Source organism: Lepisma saccharinum, chromosome 15 (assembly GCF_977018435.1).
Source record: "Lepisma saccharinum chromosome 15, izLepSacc3.1, whole genome shotgun sequence".
Lineage (NCBI taxonomy): Eukaryota > Metazoa > Arthropoda > Insecta > Zygentoma > Lepismatidae > Lepisma > Lepisma saccharinum.
In genome coordinates this window covers 55,559,162-55,583,300 of record NC_139243.1, presented here as the reverse complement: position 1 = coordinate 55,583,300, position 24,139 = coordinate 55,559,162, and the positions used below count along the sequence as shown (strand labels likewise).

The 24,139-nt window shown below is 37.5% G+C and overlaps 1 protein-coding gene across 1 annotated transcript in view; it reads right to left on the bottom strand.

Annotated features, from left to right (window-relative positions):
• LOC145999484 (putative peptidoglycan muropeptide transporter SLC46) overlaps nucleotides 1-24,139 on the bottom strand; it is a 56,871-nt gene that overhangs the window by 11,903 nt on the left and 20,829 nt on the right. The window contains exon 2 of the mRNA XM_083136449.1: nucleotides 7,175-7,276. Within this exon, the coding sequence (XP_082992575.1) occupies nucleotides 7,175-7,276 (102 nt within the window). The remainder of the gene's footprint in view (nucleotides 1-7,174; nucleotides 7,277-24,139) is intronic.

The following is a 24,139-nucleotide window of genomic DNA, read 5'->3' as shown; positions in this document are numbered from 1 at the left end:
TGTGTTCGCTAACAGCACGCACCTGCAATCCCTTTCCTTCCGGTGTTCGCTACGAGCACGGAATCGGAGTGACAAGTGGAGCATGCTTCCTTACAGCCCGAGTTGAACCGATGGAGCGGAAAATGCACGGAGACTTTTAGAGGAAGGTTATTTTCCTTGTGGTCTCTACGCTATCGGGAAAACCTTGTTACATGAATTAAGATATACGATAGGAGAAAACGATATGCATCAAATCTAATCTATTTGATGTACAGTGGGATCACCATGTCCATCACCATGTTCGTGCACTTTATTTGACCCAATAAGATTTTCAAGAATTAAAACAAAAGTCAATACAAGCTGTTGACAACTTCTTTACCAGCGTACATAAAAATCCATCGCTTGATAACCAGGGTTGTTAAAATTGGTCCAAGAGCCCAAAATTCTAATGGGTTCTATTTGGTTGCGTAACAAGACCGAAACCTTTTTTCTCGCACAATTTAAATTCGGTCCAAGTTGCCTATTGTTTCATTTCAGTATGAACGTGTGCCATATTTAGGCTGATCTGGAAAAAGGTTCCTGGCACGTATTTAAATTGATCCGGCAAAAAAGGATCCTGGACCGAATTGAAATACTTTGCAGATAAAAAGGTTCTTTACGGTCCAGAACCCATTTACCCTTGATGATTTTCTCTCCTGGACCGGAATTGAATTTATTTAAAATTCCAGGATCTTTAACAACCAAAATTAATGAAAATAGCCATGGTAATACTTGTGGATCCCACTGTACCAGACGCGCATCAGCTTATGCACGTAAGTGTATTTTTCGGCCTCTGGCAAGAATCAGGTTTACAGTTATGCATTTTTATCATTTGTAAAAGCAACGCGAAATTGCATCGTATGATGCACCTGAATAGTTCTTTCTATGTCGAATTGTGCGTTAATGCGATTGTATGCATTTTTCAACTTATGCACTTATTTTTATTTGTATATAGGGAAACAACTAATCTTGTTATCAATTAATCTATTCTCATCTTGTTTACTTCAAACTGGAAACCGTTACGAAATCAATTCTTTGTATTTCGATAAAATTAACCTCAAAAGTACCTACCCAAAATGGCATGATAAGGTATTGCAAAGATGGCAGCGCTCATCCACTTTCAGCAAAAAAAAACATGACTAATGTACACTCCTGTTCACAAAGTGGCAGACTTCAGAGGTTTGAACAGTTAAATAATGTGTCATTTTATCTGAACAGGAGTGTACATTCACTTTACGAAGAGTAGCGTACGGCTTTAGAAGCGATATCGGGCGGGGCCACGCAGAGCCTCTCCGTGGCAACCAGCCAATGGCAGGAGCGCAATGTTGTACAGTTAGAAAACTGCGGCGCGTAAGTTAAACGCCGTGTTCTGTATTTTTCTTGCGCGCAAGAAGTTTTCATTAAACCCGCCACTTTAAGGTTCATCATAAGATGGGGAAAGACATTTTGAACCTGACAGTCCAAGTCACATAAATTTTGTAGAAGCGAAATTCCGGATATTGTCCCGAAGCTGGCAACACTGCCACTTTGTATAAAGTTATTACTTCTTAACTCAGTGATTTCAACGAAACTCTGCACGGTTGCAGGAATGTACCACCGCTACGTACATTTTTCATTCACTTCGATCTATTGAGAGGGTTACAGGGGCATTCCTACCTCTTTTTTTTTAAAAAAATAAACTTTCTTCTTCATCATCTTCGTTTACCACTAATTATTGGGAGGCACAATGTATAAATTTCACCTCCACTAAAAGCACTGTCCTTACGGAAGAAAACAAAACAAATTTCATCTGTCTACGACAATTAGTTCTTGAGTAACAAGTTATTTTGTACTTCCCGGAAATTTTGAAAAGCGATCTGTTGAAAATGCGCCGGCGTCCGGCGGCTAAACGTTAAAGTGTATATTTGAGTAAACTAACAACGAGACATTACCCTTATTTCAATACTATTATAGTTATGCATGGTGCAGCATAAAAATAATGATTTTTAAAATGATATAACACAGTAAATAGAAAAGAGTATGTCTTTATTCATATGCTGGTCATACAGCCACATGTATACCATTATTATTGAAAAAACAAAATTATGATTTACGCCAATATCAAATACGGAAAATAACATCTTGCAAATCGCGTTTCAACAATGAAAGCATTGCGTTCCACGGCTTCATGGTGACGTGTGGAATCCCCACCACCTACGTGGAACGTGGCAACACTGCAAGCACCGACTTGCAGTGCCAGCCCCCACTGCGTGCAGTGTTGCCCCGTTCAACGTACGTCTTTATTCCGCCGAATAAAAATCTGTCAAAAATCAGTTTCGCAATGTGAATTCACATTGATAATGGATTTTGAAAGCAGATGGAAAGCGTTTCAAAACAAGACCAATGTTGTATATTTGTTGGACAACCCAAGAGAAAGTCACAAAATTGATAAGAAGGGTTCGTTTTCTTTACCAGTTTAACAAAACAACTGCAAATTTAGAATTGCGTTTTATGGATCGTAGTGCGCGCGGAGCCGCCATTCTGTTATATTTCTGTTTCATTTGTGCCAGGTTGATGGAATCATTGTTAATTTTGCCACCAGAGGTCAATAGAATCGGTTACGCAATGACGTAATAAGGAAGCCTCGGTGCAACCTCGCAGCCCTTCAGGCAGCGCATTATGGATTCTGACCCAGAGAGAGGAAGTTGTGCTCCTCAAGGTAGACGCTTTGTTAAGGTGTCCGAATAACCACGATATGGAGGAGAAGGATAAGTACTTTCTGTAATGTTTTAAGTTCCGATCTTTTGTTGATGATCTCTCTCTTCTGTCTGTATACTACGTGAAGAAGTGACTTGACAGTAAAAAGACAGATTTAGTTCTATAATATTAATTAGTTAAACTAATATCGATCAAACTGGCCCAAGTGATAAGACAATGTATATTTGAGCGAGTTTATCATCGAACATTCTTTCTTTATGTAGTCTAATCGTGCTTGCACATTATGTCAATAAACTCGCATAATTTGGAACAGTGTTGTATCTGTACATTCGAATAGCATAGCTGCTCCATAGCTAATAAGTAGACCTTTAAGGCGGAAATCTTCCAATGCGCGCTTACTTCAAGGTTCGTATGCATTAAACAAGCCAGTTTGACGTGATTAGTTTAAAACCTTTCTGCCTGCACCGCACTAAAATTTCATCATGATTGGACGACCCGTTTTCTATTTATAGCATTTCAAAGACAGGGATCGTTTGCAAAATTTAAAACCGGCACTTTTATCTTCTGACGACAAAAAAATAGAAGGCAAACCGAAAAACTTTTGGTTAACATAGACTAACGCAGAATTGAATACGTTAAATTTTTATGTAACTTTTTTTTACGTAGGTCTACTGGTTAATTTTTAATTGGAGTCCAAACTCGAGTGTCTATAATTTTAATCCGACAGCAGTTGCCGGTGATTAGGGAGTGAGAACTTCAAATGCGTATTATACAACCGTATTTATATTTCAGATATCAATATAGGGTAGAAATCACAATAAATCATTGTTGCCAGAATCTTCAGTTACTCCTACGTACACCGCTATGATTATCTGACTTACCAGGAACATAAAAGTGATCATTTGTTTTCCGTATCGCAATTCTATTGATAATATGTTTTGCTTGTATTCTTAAAATATAGGGTCTCTCATTAAGAGTGATACTTTTTAAAATTGTAATTTCCAGTTTCTAATATATTTTTTTGTGTGCTTCCAGGTGTGAAAATATCCAGCACAATTTGCAGTTTCATCATGCAGCGACTCACGCTTCCTGAACGTTTAGAAATCATTAATTTTTTTTACCAAAGTGGCAGCTCAGTTGTGGGTGCTCATCCTTTGTTCACCAGAGAATTGGGTCGCCATCGCCGTTTCTCTATTCAGGCTATACGCCGCACTGTTGCCAAGTTTGAGCGGGATTTCACTCTACACGACCAGAAGCCACCAAGAAGACAACGTAAAGCACGAAGTGAGGACAATATCGCAGCAGTAGCGGCCAGTATTGAGGAAGAGCCGAATGTGTCAGTTTCAAGACGATCTCAACGGTTGCGGCTATCTGAGACATCAACTTGGCGAATCTTGCGAAAGGATTTGGGCCTTCATCCATACAAAGTTGTGTTGACTCAAGAGTTGAAGCCAAACGATCACAGATTGCGTCGTGAGTTCGCTGATTGGGCCGCACAGCAGTCGGAAGCTGATCCTGATTTCAGTGGAAAGATCATCTTCTGAGACGAGGCGCAATTTTGTCTTAGTGGCTTCATCAATACGCAAAATTGTCGTCATTGGAGCGAGAACAACCCACAAGTGGTCCATGAGGTGCCATTGCATTCAGAAACACTCACTGTGTGATGCGGTTTATGACGTGGCGGCGTCATTGGACCTTATTTCTTTCGAGATGATGAGAGAAGAAGCGTTACCATAGAGAGAAGAACCGTTACCATCCATGGCAACCGCTACAGATCCATGTTACGCGAATTTCTGTGGCCAGAACTTGAGACCATAGATATTGAAAACATGTGGTTCCATCAGGATGGCGCTACGTGCCACACAGCTGATGCTACGCTCGATTTGCTGAGGGAGAAGTTTGGCGACCGGATCATCTCAAGACGTGGATGTGTGAATTGGCTGCCACGGTCGTGTGATTAAAAACCAATGGATTTTTTTTTCTTTGTGGCTACATCAAAGCCTAGGTCTATGCTGACAAGCCACGAACTTTGGAACATTTGGAGGCGAACATTCGTCAGGCTATCGCAGACGTAACGCCACTAATGTTGGACAGAGTGATTAACAATTGGAGCCATCGTCAGTGTGTTCAAAACCGTGGTGGACATTTGAACGATATTTTGTTCAGAACGTAACTGCAATGTCTCAGCTTCAAATTAAAGCACAATTTACTTTGATACGTTGTGTTTCTTTTTTGTTGGTTTTTTTTCAAATTTTAAAAAGTGTCACTCTTAATGAGAGACCCTATAAGAATTCATTGTAATATGGTTTTACAATGTGGGATAATTACTAATTCTCACTTACTTATGAGAAATAAGAATTGGAACTTATATTCAGTTACAGGGTTTAGTATGTGTAACTTCCCACAATGTTCAATATAGAAAGCTCAGTTATGAGCTAGGAAAGCTAGTTTAACTATTTAAAATTTCGGGACCTACATTGAGCTGATATTTTTCATTGCTTCAAGGAAAATTAGATCCGGACTTTTTTTAAATAACAAGAGCCATCTGTTATCAGGTTAGTAATTACCATAGGCGTGCGCACGAGGGCAAGGGTAGGGGGGGGGGCAATCAAGGACGTCTGCAGATGTTTTCCACGGAGCGACAAGCAAGGTATTTTTCATGAGGCATGTTACCCCGATAATAGTGTTGCCTCTTCAAGAAAACACCACTTGAATGTGAAATTATCGCATTAATTTAAATTACTATGACTGAAATCAAATTATACATGTTAAATATATACTTTTTGGGTGGCATTCTATGTCTGAGGGGGTGGTGTGATCATCCTTGCCCCCCTCCCCCTTCCAGACGTCCATGTCCCTACATTATTATACTTTCACCTAGAAATTTAGTGTAGAGGAATCTTATCGCCGTTGTTAAACGATATTATACCCTTAAAGAAAATCAAGTATTTTCAAGCGATTAAAGTTCAAAGAAACTACGGGAGAAGGGAGTGCAGTGGCGCAACCACAGGGGGGCAATATGCATTGCCCATCTCCATCCTTGGAGGGAAATCAATTCTAGAGGTGCAAACATTGAGGTAAAAGAATGCAAGACTAGAAGAATCAAAGAGTTACAGGACAAAAGGATACTGAAGATGGAATTACTTTTCACGCCTGTCTTGCATTATTTCTTCAAGACGGCCAGGAGAATCTGCAGGGGGCACAAAGGGGCAATTTCTCCCCTCGATATCTAATTTCATACGAATAAAAATACAATTCGTAAAATGTCTATCTTCTTGGTCTTGTCAAGTTCAGAGCCGTAGCTAGGAGGCGGCGGGAGTTGGCCCGGGGTGCAAAATGATTTAAATGAAAAAAAATATTGTAAAACAGAATGCCATGGCGCTCCTGAAATTTTTTGCGACATATTAAATCAATATTGTTTTCAGTTTGAAAAAAATTGGTCTTAAATGCATGAACACAATTCTTGGAGGAAAAGGAGCGCGGCACATTTAAATTATGGTGCCTCTATGTTGCTGCATTATATTATATACACCCACCAAAGCAATGAAATTAAACAGTGAGATAACATGAGGTTCTCCCTCCCGACTGAACTTACATCAAGGCTTTTGCCCCATTCCCCCTTAATCAGAGGGTCTGTGCACGCCAATGGTAATTACTTATGTACAGTCATGGCCCGCTTTAGATTTTAAGGTCCGCTATGGCATTTCAGATACCATACTGATAGGCTCGGTCCGTAGCATTTTTCGTAGCGTAACCAATCCGTAGCAACCTCTAGGTCACGAGTGCAGAATTAATGGCGGCCGTGTGAGATGTAAACAATGTATCACTTCACATTTTAAAAACACGATAACTATTCAACCAAGAGGAATAAGGTTTCCTATAAAAACGTTTTAGGGTACAAATCAATGGCACTGCTTAAATACATACTTTATATCGTTTACTGTACACGTATGGAAGAATATTTTAGTTATTTCAATTGCAAACAACATGAACTCAAGAAAGATGGTGTATATATTATATATTGTAATCGCAAAAGCTTAGCGAAATTTTACAGGAAATGCTTCCGTGTAAAGTATCTCCTATAAGATTTCTGGAACCATGTGCTAGCAAAAATGTTAAAAAAAAAACTTTCGTCTAATTCGGGCCTAACGGCTGTGTCTTTCTCAAGTTACAACCGGAAGGGTGAAGCGACTTGCAGCCCGACCTGGAAACCACCTTGAAGACTGGCCTTCCGTAGGTTCGACTACGATAGCAATAAAGGCTCTTGTTATTTATTATTTTTAGTAATATAATATATTGACAGAGAAGAATAGTAATTGAAAAACTGAGTGTCGATAAGAACTCATTATCATTATCATGGCGCATGGCATTACGTCACCTATCACACACGGCTCACAGATCATGAACGCAGATCGAACGCTATGTGATTTAAGGCGTTAATTGATTTAAGAGTCCTTACCTGCCATTCCAAAAATCAGCCTGTAGGTTCCGAACAAGCTGAACTCCACCTCATTCCAATTGAATCGGTACCTGGCGAAAAAATAGAATACCGCATGCTCACCTGCAACGAAAGAAAGTACTTATGTTAACGTCTTAGTATTAAAACTAACAACAATAATAGTATTAATAAGTAGGGTGGTGTTTTTAGGTAAGAATGATTGATTGACTGATTTGCTCTTTGTGTCACTATTGGTTAAGTTGCGAAGATGGGGATGAGTGATGATGTTATGACATTGATGAATGGACACTCACAAACGTCCATGCCCAAGCAGAGATTCGAACCCGGGACTCCTGGCGTCGTAGCGCGCTGTGCTAACCACTCCGCCACGGAGTTCCTCCGTCCCAGGAGTAATCCCCATCTACGCAAAAACTTTAGTAAGGTTTTCAATATTCCACCGTTACAATTTAACCGTCTGCCTGCAAATTTACAGAAAACGTGACGGAACCATGGTCAGCCGAAAGGGGGGGGGGCACGGTCCCTCCTGGAAAATGGATGTCACCGGTACCATAAATGTATATATTTCACACATACATTTCAATTCAGTCACAGTAATTTATGTTAATTATTGAAAAAAAATGTTGCAGGAATATGATAACTTCAATCTGAAGAAGTTTTTTTAGGTGGCAACACCACTAATGGGGGAAATGTGTCTTGTTTGTCCCCTCCTGGAAAAAATGCCTTACTTGCCCTTCCCTGGATAAAATCCTGCGGACGTGTACGGACAGAACCGTTTTTTTAAGTTAAATTTGAATATTCCATCATGCAGGAAAACAGACAATGAATATATAAATTACAGTTGTGTGTACCATAAATATGTTTATAAAAATCGAATCATGAAAATTGCATTAATTAGATTAACTATATGATGGTCAGTAAATCCGAAACTGGTAAATTCTTTCTTCGGTAGGTGCATGACAACAGTTTGACCGTAATTTCTTCAATCATTTTTTTTTTCAAATTAGAAAATACTTCTTAGCGTTAGTACTTTACATCTTTACTATTAGGACAAATGATGACATTATTAAATATGCCCGTGCAGAGATTCGATCCCGTGACACCTGCCATAGTTGCGGGCGTTCAAATGTTGCTTATCTGATTACACTCACTCGAGTATCGATAAGATATCATTATAATGACGTATGGCATTAAGTCAACTGTCGCACATGGCTCACATTTTTGCCTAAGACTTTTCTGATTAGTTTTGGTTCCTTTCCAGAGACACAACCTAAGATATTTCTTCTCGTGAAGAATCGGTAACCTAAATTGTATTAACGAGAAATAAAGATTAGTAGCAAATATGGATAGTGGATATTTATATTGTATATTGTTAACGTTCTCTATATACCACTTATTGTAACAACTTGGGGATATGTGGGGTTGGGTTTTTGGTCGTTTTTTGCCGCTTTGGCCTATCGCCACGGTTAGGATGACTGATGATTAACAACCAAATATGCCCATGTCGGAATTCGATCTCGGGACTCCCGACGTGCTAACCACTCCGCCACGGAGATTATCAGGCCAGGCACGTATTTAGAAATATGTTTCGGGGGGTCCGAACCAAGTGTCTCAATAATAATAATAATAATGTTTGAATTAAAGTAATTGCATTAAATCAAATTAATACTAATGACAATACATAAATTAATATTGTATTATTATTGCACGAATAGGTAAAAATACGGTATAAGAGTAAAGATATAATAGCGCATATTCATTTTGTAGCTTACCTGTAGTTGAGATCGGAATGATTTATGTAAAAACAGGTGCTGTGGCAAAGAAATTAATGTCAAATACATGAAGAATTTAATATTTATTGAATAATAAGAACATTGTTAGATGCAGTTGGAGAAAAGTAAAGTTTCTTATTAATATTTTATTTACATTATTATGAGTGGCAGTGTGTATAAATCTTCGTAATGTCATTGAAAGCTGTATTATCCCAATATAATCCTTGCCTGCCAATGAGCTCAGAGGAAATAGCCATCGATAATACGTACAACAAATGCTAAACGAGCATATTTTCATTATTTAGTTTTAGTACTTGGTAAGACTTTCGGGGGGGGGGGTCCGGACATCCCCCAGATACATCCTTGTGTCAAGGATACATAGTGATCGACATTACTAAATTGTTTTCCTATCCATTAGCCAATTTATTCTCATCCATCTCACTCGGACAGTACATACATTCTCACTCACTGTTAAAATATGTGTACTGTACGTATATGTTATAGTGACTACTTCCAGCCCCATTCTCTTGCCTTCCTATGTTCCATTCTCGATCGAGAAATAGTTCCTTAAGGTGCACTAGAATATTTTATTCGGGTATGCCAGTTTTTCTTCTTTTACTAAACAATGTTAAATATTATTACATTTTTACGTATCCGACGTTCAATTTTTATAGGTATACCAGATCAAAGGTGGACTATATCGCTTGCCAATCTTCGGATAGTTCAATGACTGGTGTTGGTGTTAGTGTGTTCGCGTGCGTGCATGCGTGTGTATGTGTTTGAGGAGGGAGCGTTAGTCATTATTTCTATTATGATATTATAAGTGTAATGACTCGTTTCGTCTTTATTGTTACCGTCGTTGTTACTTATTATAATCGTGAACTTTTTTTTCGAATATTTCACAACAAATCAGATCGTAGAAAGAAAAACTTATCCAGATTTGCTACACGTTTAAAAAATGGAATTTATATTAGATTTATTTTTCTAAATACGTCATTTTTATACTGAATTTTCCCCATGGCAACTACTCTCTACGAGTAAACAAATAAATTTATTGCATAGCCTATGGTGTATTTCCATTTCTTTGTCCTTTACACAGTAATTTTTTTAAAAAATAAAAATTAAATTTAAATTTTTCAAAAAAAAATTAAAAACAAACCTTACAGTGGCTGTGGTTAGAGGCCGTTGGGGGCAGTTGCCCTCCATTTTTGTGACACTTTTTGCTAATTTTTGCTCCCGGACTATGGTTTATAATGCTAAGCTTTGTCTATCAAGAGAAAGTAACCTACCCTTACCCCCAAGTTTTGACACCAAATCGCCGCTACTGCTTACAAAGTTTCGCCGGACGCTATGCTTATTTTTTTAAAAATTATTTCGCAATTTTCACACTATCTGTAACATTCATAACAGACAAGCAGACGTAAAATTACGAACATGGATATCATTCCATTAAACTTTCAACACACTGACGTCATGAAGAATCATACAGTTTGATTTTGTAGTGAACTGTTACTGTTCAGTTCGCAGAGTAATAAAATGATTGAATTTGGGTTATACAAAGAAAATTACAACTGCAGAGTGACACGTGCGTCTGGAATCTTTAAGTGGTCCTGTCTTATCTGGAATATTTATAGATATGGAAACGTGTAGAGACAATTGAAGATTCCTATCATGTTCCTAGCACAACAAATCACATACTTAGTTACCGAAAAACAATATTTAATAACCGAAGGAATAAAAAAAAACTTCAATTGTGTTCAAGCTCAAAGTTTGCTGCCAAGTTCGCGGAACGTGTCGAGTGGTTGACTCATGATGACGTCATGAAAGAGTTTACATTCATGTCACTCCTACAATACTATTTTATTGTATTTACTTCTGTTTATATACAGGGTGTTCCAATAAATGTGTACAACTTTTATCTTGAGATTTCGGCTTTTATATTGGACCAATGTCCAATTGGGGAGTAGCGCAACCCGATCATAGAAAACCTACAACAACGACCGGGGGTTCCTCGTGCTGACCACACGTCACCCCGTAACTGGTTGGATGATCTCCCACTTCGGTAGATGGGCTTGAGGTAGGTAGGCTTTGGTCATCACGGGCTTTTGCGATACGGGTTATTTACTGACCTGAATACATTTTCCTTATCAACGTCTGTTTTCAAACTGACGACCGTTCTGGTTCAGGCACTGCTGGAAACCAGTGATGTGTAATAGACTATAAGTTTATGTCTACATGCGTTGTCTATACGTAATCTACGCGCAGATTACATTGGGTTGTAGTTTACATAGACTACGTAGACAATCTAAAGTGCATTAAAATTACTTTTCAAGGGTTTCATGAAGGTAAATTGACATTTTCAACTATATTGGTTCCTAACGAAATGGAAAGAATTCTATTTACAACAAAATTTATCTTCTCTTCTATTATCAACTATGGAAGAAGATAAATAGTATGCAAAGAGCAACAACAGATGGCAGTCGTGAGGCAAGAGTGGTCTTTTCCTCATAAATCACTAGAATATTTCCTATATTAAGTTTCTTCGAATTTGGAAGAAAGAGTATGAAAAGTTTTCTTCACACATCAACAACTGATAGGCAGTATAATTTTCTTTTAATTCCACGGCGCCCTTTGATAACTTATCACCTTTCGCCATGTTGTTTACATAGATTACGTAATCTACGTGTATAAAATAGTCTACGTGTAGAATGTAGACTATCGTTGTTTACGCGTAGACGCACATCACTGCTGGAAACGCAAAGCATGGAATCCTAATACCAAGAATAGTCATTTCGTTCGGAATTTGTGCGCTTTCTCTTTCAGTGGCTATCTTCAATTCGTCGACTCTTGCCGATTTTGCAACGTAAATTTTATTTTTGTGTATCTCTACACAAAAAGTCTAGTGGCGTAAGGTCTGGTGAACATGGAGAAAAGTGGATTGATTTAAATAAAGACTTTAATAAATAATTTATAGAATAATGTAACAGTTGGGCTGAAGAGTTCGTAGGCTAACATAGTAAACAATATTTTTTTGACAAAATTCGATTTTATTATTCAATATAGTTGCCTTCGAGGGCGATACAACGATTATAGTGGTCATACAATTTTTCGATGCCATTTTTATAGTACGATTTCTCTTTAGCCTCAAAATAGGCCTCAGTTTCGGCGATTACGTCTTCATCAGTGCTAAATTTCTTTCCAGCGAGCATTCTTTTAAGGTCTGCAAACAGGAAAAAGTCACTGGGGGCCAGATCTGGAGAATATGGTGGATGGGGAAGCAATTCGAAGTCTAATTCATATAATTTTGCCATCGTTTTCATTGATTTGTGACACGGTGCATTGTTTTGATGAAACAGCACTTTCTTCTTCAAATGGGGCCGTTTTTTCGTGATTTCAACCTTTAAACGCTCCAACAACGCTATGTAATAATCGCTGTTGATGGTCTGGCCCTTTTTGAGGTAATCGATGAATATAATACCATGCGCATCCCAGAATACTGATGCCATAACCTTGCCAGCCGACTGTTGCGTCTTTCCACGCTTTGGATTCGGTTCATCACGTGCAGTCCACTCGGCGACTGTCGATTGGACTCTGGAGTGTAGTTATGGAGCCATGTTTCATCCATTGTAATATATCGACGGAAAAATTCGTGTTTATTACAGTAGCGGCTCGTGCCTAAAATAACAGGTGAAGAAGTTTGTTTTAGAGTCACCACTGAACGCGTTTTTTTATTTTCTTGTAATGGTTCTCTATTTCTAACGAACTTTTCGATATTAATAATGCAACAAGTTCCTTGAAATTCCCACGATTAAGCGAAGACACGCTTTCGTCGTGACCCCTGAACGCAAGTTCTTGTTTACATAAATACAGCGTTGCGTCAACTATTAATTGTAGGAAAAGCCTATTTAATCTTACATTTTCATTGAACCGTACATTTAAAAGCCTACTATTTTCTTGAAGGGCATCTGCTATGGTATTCCTGTTTTTTTTCAAAAACTTTGAATTGTAATTTACACTTTAAATGTTCCACCGAATCATTGTGCTTATGCAGAGAACGCGTTATATTGACAAAATCGTTATACCCTTCTTTATTCCACACATTGTATTTGTTGCTAAACAGTAAACAAAGCCAGCAGAACAACGATTGCAAATATCGACTACTACACAACCAAGGAAAGTCGACAAACCAGGAACTTTTAAATTTAATGTTGTATGATTTCCCTGCCTTTTTGTTCTCTCGCTTAACTGATATTTGAAGAATGTCAGTTGGCCGCCCACAATTTAAAACGTCTTTTTTGTCTTGATCCGTCCATCTGGAAAATGGTGTCTGCAACAAATTACACACTAAGTCATTTACTGGGTTCATTGTACAAACCACAGCTCAACACATGAACACAACACACGATTAGGAAACGCGAAACACACACGCGGAACAAGATCTCGCGAGAACGCAAAGATTTTGTCACAACCACTGGATGCAATGTTTTCTCCGACGAGAGAACTGATTCACGTAGAGGGCGACACCATGTTCAAGGCCAACGCTAGGTGACGTCACCGTTGCCATGACAACCGGCTAAGTCTTCCGCACCCTGGCGGGGTTTGCTCTTCGACGAACTCACGTGCGTAGCGCCGAGCGGCGTAATTTGAGTATTATCGCGTACGTTCTGCTGAGAAATAGTTTAATTTAACAAGCAAATGAAAAATGTCAATATTAATTTGAAAATTAGGTGAAAACATCTGCACTTGTTGCACTTGGCCAGCCGCCACTGGTTTATTACGGTTGAATATCGCTAAACATTGCTCCGAATCATCAAAACGTTGTTGCTTTTGATCGATTGTGAGCAGGCGCGGCACCCATTTTGCACACAGCTTTCACATGTTCAAATATTCATGCACAATATGTCCAACACGTTCCTTTGATATTTTTAAAGTCTCAGCTATCTCGATCAACTTCACTTTACGATCATTTAAAATTATTTTGTGGACTTTTTTGATGTTTTCGTCGGTAACAGCCTCTTTGGGGCGTCCACTGCGTGCATCGTCTTCGATGCTCATTTCGCCTCGTTTAAATTTAGCAAACCACTTCTCAACGGTTGATTTTCCTGGTGCAGAGTCCGAATAATGTTTATCAAGCCAAGCCTTGGGTTCAACAGTATTTTTTTTCGCCAAAAAGCAATGCTTTATTAACACACGAAATTCTTTTTTATCCATTTTTTCACAATAACAAAAGCTGCTTCACTCACAATGCTATATCTCACGAACTAATTATCCGGCAGCTGTGAAATTTATACACGTATCTTTTGAAGGTTAGTACTAAGTAAAAATCACATGGATTTAATTCTAGTAACGCCATCTATGAGTCAGCCTACGAACTTTTCAGTCCACCCGATACATAAGGATTTTGTAGATATTAGAATCACTTTTGGTGAAAGTACATTAATCTCGTAATCATTTAATAGAGCTTATTAGGCTCTATAAAAGGAAACAAAATACTATATATGTACTGATGGGATGAAGTTTATACGAAGGGAAATGCAAACACACATTTCTCTTGAATTAAAATTCAATAATTTTTATAGGGAAGAAGAGCAAACATTTTGTGTAGAAAAATATACAAAATACTGATCATGTTAAACCATAAACAGTGTCATTATCATTAGACTGTAAATAGACATGACAGATGATATTTTACAAACAACCATTAAAAAATCTTCAAAATTCAGCTACAAAGACTACAAAAATATTTAAGTTTCAATTTTGGAGTACATCCAGAATGTTTTATTTTCATTGGAACAAAAGTTACTGAAATTATTATAGTTTCATTAACACATTCAACAAACATTTAAATAGTAGTGTAGTATCAGAAACAGAAAAATGTATATTTTTTGTTTTAATCAAACTGTTCAAATATTTTAAAGGGCCGTTTACTAGAAAAAGCCTTTATATAAAAAAAAAACCTACGGTATATCTATATGTATGGTGCCAAAAACCATAGCCTATAAGCAATTTTAAGCGTGTTTCTTTAAAAAAATTAAAAAATCAATTTAAATAAAAAATCTGATTTAAGTAAAAAAAAAAGTCAATAAAAGCCATGATTCTTATCCACCCTGACATGGAGCGTATTCTCCTGTACCCCTTTGTTCAATACATCTGCAACACTCACAAACTGAGAACATGGAGTAGTTATGTTCCCGGATATAGTCCGATAAATCAATTGATTGGAAAAGATCGATGAAAGATCAATTGATGATAAAGGGCAGTGGACAAGCAAGCATTGTTTATTTTTGGATGGAGGCCAGAAATGGGCGGGGTTTGAGATATGGGTGAGAGATTTGATTGGTTGTTTGGATGAGGAGATGATGACGTCATAGGTGTTTTGAGTTTTGATTGGTTGAAGAGTTTTTTGACCCCGGAACGGGAAATTCCCGAGCTTGACTTCAACAGGAAATTACTGAGTCAGTTGAATGATGATTAAAATGTTGTCTGAGAAAGGTGAAAGGTTATAGATAAGAGGTTGAGGTTTAGAAAATGTTGTGTGAATCACGTGAAAATCACGTGATAGGAAATTGTTGATTCGGGTCGATTCTGAGAATTTCCCGCCAAAATCACGTGAAAGTCACGTGACCGGAAATTCCCGGCTCGGGTTAATGTTCGAGTGAACAAGCAGATATTGTTATTATTTGGCAGGGTTCCAAAAATGTGTGGAGTTTGAGATAGAGGTTAAAAGGGTATAGATAACGGATGGGGAATGTTTTACTGTTGTTTTTTATTTTATTATGTTTGTTTTTCGGTACAGAGGTTGATTTAGGTTTTCGAATTTAATGACGCATTCAGTATAGAGGTCAACAACCTGTCTTTGAGAAGCCGGGAAAATGTTGCTGACTCATTTGATTCAAAGATCGTTGTATTAATTTAAGAATACAAAAAGTATTTATTTGGACATGTTTAAGGAAAATGACGTAATAGGAAGAAGGGTATATATATATGTAGACGGTATAAAAAGAACGAGAGTGTGTCACAATGGCAGAGTATTACATAACGTTTCCGGAGAAAGCTCTGAATTTCTACGAGATAAGTTACGATGAGTTTTGGGAAGTCATAGAATCCTGCGGCGATATCGATACCGATCGTGAGGCTGTACAGCGAGTGTTGAAACAGTTCCCGTTTATGTACGTAGCACTACGTGAAGCTCCATGGTGCGGATGTTACCTGTTCAATAGATCGGGAGAAGCAGTCCATCATTCCTGCGAGACGTTGAAGGAGATAGTGGAAAGAAAAAAGTTTACGGATGAGAGAACAGGATTTCCCAGTCACAAATGTTCGTGTGAACTCATTCAGAGGAAGGATGAAGATGAGATTGCTGAAGCTTTAAAACAGAGAGTGAAAGAGTGGCTTGCCGTGTTAGTGAACAAAACTATTTTGTGGTGTACTACCTGCAACCGTTCTCTACTACGTAAATTAGAAGGACACCCCTGTTTTCCAGTGTTATCTTCGAATCGTCTTGGTTTTTCCAGAGCCCTGTTCGATAGTGATGTAGAAGATACTGTGCCGGTACCGTTATCACCAATACTTGGAACCCCATCACCTATTGTATCAGATTGTTTTTCTTTGGCTGATTTATGAAAGTGTTCAGTTACCCCTGCTACCGATTTTCGGGGCATTGTAATAACTACCTATCAGTCGATTCTCGATACAAAACTTACGAAAAATGGCCTGTAGGATTACAACAGACACCTGAAGAGTTAGTGACTGCAGGATGTTACTATTCAGGCCACGGTGATAGAGTACTGTGTTCATATTGTTTTTATGGCTTTTGTGATTGGACACCGGAAGATTGTCCTGTTATAAGACATCTGGCAGCAGTGCCCCATTGTAGTTTTATACAAAGTGTTGCATTACTACATTATAAGGTCGAATGTAAATATTGTGCTAATAGAGAAAAGTCTGCAAAAAAAGTTATTGAAAAAAATGCAGATTCTGTAATGATTTGTAAAATCTGTTTTTTGAATGTTTGCGATATAGTGTTTCTCCCGTGCAGACATTTTGTCAGTTGTCGATCCTGTGCCTCACAACTCGATAAGTGTGCTATATGTCGTGGATCTATTAAAAATACATTGACAGTTTTTACCTGTTGAACAATGGATGTATGTTTTTTGGACGTTCAAGGTTTACGAGGAAAAGACGGTGAATTTGTGTGGAAAGAAGTCGGAATATTGAAGTCTCCTTTTGAATGTACATTTGATTATTTAGTAAAACCTCCATATGGTCTACATTTGTTAAGTGAAAAATATCGTCGTGTGAATTATTGGCTCCGTGCAAACAAACACGGACTCTCCTGGGAAAATGGTTGGGTACCGTATGAGAAGTTAGGAGATCTTTTATATTCTGTACTTGTAAATGAAAATGTGTATGTTAAAGGTACTGAAAAAACTAAATGGTTGGAAAAATGTATCGGAGAAAAACGTATGAGTACGTTAACCGTAGATAATATTGAAGAATTTGGGTGTCCAAAATTGGAGAGTGTGAAACTTTCGGTAGAGAAAAAGAAATGTAGAGAACATAGTGAATCAAAAAATGTGAACAAAACCTGTGCAGTTGAAAATGTTTGGAAAATGTACCATTTCTACTGTAATAGAGAAAAATAAAAAATGTTTAACCTTTTTTTCAAATGTTTTACTCACAATTTAATAATATACATATAAAGATATACATTTACAGTAAAAATACATAATGGATAATAAAATTATTTATAATATCAATGAATGTCCAAGATTGTGTTGAAGATATATTTCGATCATCAATTCGTTGTACCAGAGAACGTGAAAATGGCTTATCAGGTTTTCCGGTACTTCTTTTCTTTCTGAAAACATATTCTTTTCGATACAATGCACAAAAGTCTGTATATGTGGCCGTAATTTATGATAACGTTCGTTCGTTAATTTTCTTAAGGGTGTGAAAAGTTCACAAAAAAATAAATGTAGTTCCGGGGGTGTAAAAATAAAAGCATCCGGTGAGGAATGTTGATACATGGAAATACAACGTTTTCCGAAAAAATTTACAGCACTGACAGTAACATTCCCTGTGACGAGATAATTAAATCGTCGACCTGTTTCGATGTAATTAAGTACATCAGATTTCAAAACACACAATTCTCTAATCTGTGAAGAATTAATTCGTACGGGTAATCTTCCTTGTTGCGAAAACTCCCATACCAGATTGAAAGGTGTTTGTTTTTCGAATCCTACTGCTACATATTTGGTTTTTTCTGTGTTCAGAAAGTATATATTTGCAAGATAAAGATCCAAACAGACATCTATGTTGTGCAGTTCCGAACATTCGGTTTTATTTTGGGAAGAACCGTTTTCTTGACGTATTTTCATGAAATCACAATCCTTTGTCACATCCGGTTCACTCTCGATCGGTTCAGTTTTTATAACAGGAATCTCAATTTTGGTAGGGGGCAGACGTCTACGTTTTCTACATCTAGAAACACCATCCTTATGAGTAATACGGTCTAGAAGCTGATCATGTTGTTCCATTGTAGAATTTTTGACCGGTTCCATGATGTTTTCACTAAAGGTGTCAAGATGATACTGAGAGTGAGCAGAATCATCATACATATTTTATATAGAAATCACCTTATACACTCCCGAACTGGTTTGATGGAACGACACACTTGTGCTCCTTTAGGACACTTTGAATGCGGTAAACATTTGAAGATCTGACGAAAACGGTGTAAAATATATTCATCTTTACTGACACCCGGTGGGAATATCCGGATGAAATCCCTGGTTGTGACGTGATGTGCTTTATAATAAGCATATACACAACAGTAATGTCCGCAAGTTGTAGCAAATATTCCTTGTAAGGGGGTATTATTGTGAGTCCAAATAGAGGAATGGCGGTTCAAGAATGTTATGAATTCTGGGTAATAGGGGTGGAAACCGTATGAATCAAAATATTCTGCCTTATTGTTTTTGTCGAAATAGAAAGCAACCCAGTGTGTTCCTTCGGAATCAGAAGTATCCGTGTTTGCGATTATCAAAGCAGGGGTGGAGAACGTTCGAGGCAGAAGATCTCTCGGGTAAACACCACAAAAAATTGTTTTGGTGGAACAATTGTGAGATAAAATATGTCTGATCTGTGATGTGTTCATGTCGGATACGTTTATAATAAAGTACACAAACACGATAGTCTTTTTCTATTACGATACAGGTAGGTTTCTGTGGCAGAAAACAGGAATACACCAAATTTATAGAGTAAAATTGTTAGGTTTATTAGTGAAGGATGGCACCTCTGTCTTTTGTCACATCCAAGGCCACTTCGAATTCAGCATAGAGAAGACAGGTAACATTTTCCGACAGTTGTGGAGAAAACTGCATTTCTACTCCTAAGGTACCTTGTTCCTGTAGACTGATGTGTGTATCGTTTCCTGAAAAATCTGGTGTAATGTCGTAAATTAGAAAAAATGATCCGTTTTCAAACATCTTCCTTGTTATCTGATGTCCATAATTATTGTGATGGATACCTGTGCCGGAAAAGAGAGTTTGGTAGGCACGTGTTACTAAACCGCTATTTCCTCCTGTACTGATTCGTAAAGGTTCAGAAGGTGTGAGCTCTCCATTTTTTACAAGATGGAAAGAAGATAGGTTAAAACTTCTAAAGTCGAACGGATTTTTTTTACTGTCTCCGAGAAAGCTGGCGGTGGATACCATAGTAAAAAGAATAACATTCGGAAAAGGACCTTGAAAAGCATTGTCGATAGAAATCTGCTGCGTTCCTGCAACGTAAGAGTATGCCTTGATAATACTTCTTGTGAACGGATAATGTGCAGGAGCGTAAGAAAGTGCTCTGTCTATAGCCAAACTGGTGCTAGGAGTAGGAATGACGTGATTTATTTCGAGAGCAGCTTTTAAAATTTTTATTTGTACGCTAGGTGAATCTTGATCTCCCCAGATATAAAAAGCATCACGTGACTTGATAAGTTCGATACGTACTTCCACACCATTGAGTAGATATTTAGGCTGATTGAAAAAATCTATGTGGAGTTTTCCCATAAGTTCCATTTCGGCTGTTACTTCCATAGGATTTCCTGATGACGGAACGTACTGGAAAAAATTTTTTCGGGTGGTGAAACCTTCGTTATTGGTTGTGATTTTATCTTGGTTTCCAGGCGTGTCCAGGTACCATAAAGCATTAGTAAGATGTGTATTTGCAGCATCAGTACCGTAATTGAGAAGTACTTCAAAAATCGATTTGTATGCATAATTGTTGTCAGCATTTGTTACAGATATACCGTTGATAGCAACGTTACATTGTGAAAATATAGTATTGAGGAGATAATTTACTACCCCACAATTTTTTGTGGTTGCATTATCGGTCGGCAAAGCACTCATACGACTCCCATCTTGTTTGACCATCTCCACCTGTAAACGAAGATAAACAGATGCAAGATCCAGAAAATCTGTTGCTGTTGCAGGTATGAGAAATGGTATCACGTTCTGGTTATCGATGGATGCAATAGGTTTGTAGGTAACAGTGTAGGTTTTTTCGACATTTTGTTGAATAGGTTTTTTCCGAAAAAGATCGAACTGTGAAATCATACACGTGTTGTCCTGCATCATTGTGTAAAAATATTTTTGACTTTGATAGTCTGTTTGATTTTTCTGATCCTCGAGGTTCTAACACGGGTACCTGAATGTTTTAACATCGAATGAGTATTTTTTCTTGTAATTCTTCTTCTTATACCCGAACCTGTCAGAGAATCGATTTTTTATCGGACGGTAGAGTTCTCATACGACTTCCATCTTGTTTAATCATCTTCAGCTGTAAGCGAAGATAGACAGGTTCGAGAAACGAAGTTACATTCTGGTTATCGAAGAAAGCAATAGGTTTGTACGGAATAGTATGTTTTTTCTGAAAAAGGTCGAACTGTGAAATTACCCAGGTGCTGTTCTGTATCATGATGTAAAAATATCTCTGACTTTGATATTTTGTCTGATTTTTCTTTTACGTGTTTTCCTAGATTTCGATGATGTTTTTCGACGTTTTACGGATGTACGTTTTTTCTTGATTCTCGAGGTTCTAGCACGGGTACCTGAACGTTTTAACACCGAATGGGTATTTTTTCTTGCAATTCTTCTTCTTATACCCGAACCTGTCAGAGAATCGATTTTTTGTTGTGCTCTAGTTTTAAGATTCTGACCAGCTTCACGTATTCGCTGACGAACAATAGTTTTCGGGGTTTGCTGACTTGTTGCAATATCTGTAACAATATTAGCACCAGTTTTTAAAGCTTCTTTTCCGATAGCTTTTGCACCACTCCAGAGAAGAGGTTTCACCATTCTGAAAAGTCCAGCAAAAAGAGAACCTAATCCTCTTCCTTTCTGAATTCTGTTAGAACGAAAAATGGGTCCGATTCCTCCATGTATTTGGGTTGTGTAATATTCTGCTTGCGAATTCATGATGACTCATTCGTTTACCAATATAGACTGAGAAAATAGTGTTATGTCGGTTTTTTAAAAGGATTTTGTTTTTTTACGAAAATGTAAAACAGCGATAGTAGGAACGGAACCGTTTCTTAAAGGTAAAAAGTTTCCTTTTTGATCGTTCAAAGTAATTTCTATTGTTTCAAAAGAACTTTTATCCAGAGAAACATAGTGAATCGGATTGAATGTGTGATGAGCTACAGGTATCGTACATGTGGTATCTACTTCTGAACATTGTTTTCGAGTAAGACGTAAAAGACGTATCATTTCTTCACCGACCAACTGTTGTTTTACAATATCTGAATATACAAATATGTAAGGATTTTTATCGACAACGTTATTAGATATTACGTGCGAAGAGTAGATAGATTTTAATATATCATATCGAAATTTAGCATAGTCGTCTGTTAAATCTATCGGTGTTATTGTATTGTCTACAGAGGCATCGGGTTCAGGGTCGAGCATTCCTGTTTCGGACAAGTGTTTATATACGGCAGCTTTAAAATAGAATCGAAGATGAGTAGGAATAGCTACATTTGCAGGGTTGGTTTTCAGGAAAAAAATAAGATCATCTATTGTATAAGTAGTTGCAGGAAAATAAAACGGTTGATCGTTAATATATAGTGTGTTATCTGTAGAAACAGATGACTCGAATGAACTCCATTGCGGGTCAGCCAGAAGATGCCAGAATTTGTAAAGCACAGATTTTCGTATTTCTCGATTATCGGGAAGGGAAGTTACGATCGACGAAATCAAGTCGTCAACATTTGTGTATGTTCGAACAGGAAATGTTAGTTGTCCTGAATCTGTTTCCAGAACGTTATCATAAAGAGTTGAATGACATAATTCTGCTAAACCGACTTCCCACAAATCTGGAGGCAGATCGATACGTTTTGCCAATTTTACAGTAAAATGAGTTAATGTGTTGTTTGAAAAATATTTTTCTGATGAAGACGATGGGAGGTAGATGTAGAAATTATCATCCATTCTGACTGAACAAGAAGAACTCACTGATTCGAAATGGTGATATATTTCGATATATATTGAGGTTTAGTTGTCTGCTATCGGTTTTAGCGATGATGCCTTGATCCATGAATCAAAACTGGAGGGATAACCCAGCCAACGAACAAGGTATTCTAAATTTTTACCTTTACCTCGTGTTTTTAAAATTTTATCAATTTTATACTCTTCGTCAGGATTCGAATATACTTTCTGAACCTCCTGTTTGTAAAATGTTCCTTTTACAGGTTCACCATTTAAGTCGTCCAATATGTAAACAGGTACCGGCTGCCGTTGAACGACGGAATGAATCTTAAAAAGTTCTCGTGACCACGATTGTTCGTATCCTTTTTCGAAATGTCCTTTAACAACAGAAATTCGCACAATGTCCCCAACTTTCAAATCTGAAATTGTGTGTGAGATACGGTTGTTGTGTCTATTAAGATGTTTCCACACTGTGTAAACATTAGTTTCGTTTACATCTTGAGGTGCCATTCCTATGGAACGATGGATCGCAGTATTGTAACCTTCAAGAAGTTGAGGTAAAATATCTATGTAACGTCTTGTCTGTTTTGCTGTAAAATATTTCCACATTCGTTCTTTTAACGTTCGGTTAAAACGTTCCACTATACTTGCTTTTACAGGGTGGTTAATTGCGATCGAAAAGTCTACTTGTTCATTTTTCAGAAAATTCTGGAACACAGAATTCGTAAATTCTGTTCCTTGATCTGTCTGTAATGTGGCAGGTTTTCTTTTGCTTTGTTCAAAAATGGTTCTGAAAGCTTCGGTTACAGAATTACTTGTTTTATTTTTTAGGGGTAATGCATAAGCATATTTTGAAAATACATCGATCACTGTTAGGAGATATTTAAATCCGTCGTTATGTTTTTGTATCGATGTCATATCGTTAAGATCGGCTTCCCAGAGCATATCTATGTTCCATACATTGTAATGGTTTCGAGGAAACCTTTTTCGTGCACTTTTGTGGAGAGTGTATGTTTCCTGGTGCATTAACCAATTTTTTACTGTATCACGAGATATATTCCTATCTCGTACAGCTTTCCATAAACGATCCACAGATGAAAATGAGGCTCTGTGTTGAGGATCGTAATATATTCTAGCAAGAATTTTATCATGTTTTACTTTAGGGACTCCCATGATTGGTCTCTCTGTCTACGACTTTTTCTTAAAGGAACGAGTTTGTATGCATCAGGTGTTCTCAAAAATGGTGAAGTTTTTCTGGAAACACGTAAGACAACATTTTTCTTCTTTTTTTTCGCAGGTTTTCGTTTACGAGACGGACCAGGAATCTCCGTTGGTGATGATGACGATGAAAAATTTAAAGATCTCGGTTCCGGAAGCGTTTTTTCCTGATCTTTTTCGATTAGACGTTGGGCTGTAGATTGATACTCATCAATAATATTTTCTAACTGCTGTCTTGTATTACGTGGTAATGTTTCTACCAGGTTTGGAGGAAAATATGTTGATCCTGGTGAAATACTAGAATCACCATTATCCTGGATAATAGGAATCTCTAATGGTTCTTTCGATTTTCGACTCAACCATAAATACTCATCCAATTCTTTTCTATAAAGACGCCATTTTTGGTCATCTGGTATATTTTTCATTTTAAAAATTTCGTTCATTTTTTTATCCAGAACAGATAATTTTTGATTTATAGACTGTTCGGAACCGCGAATACGTGTCAA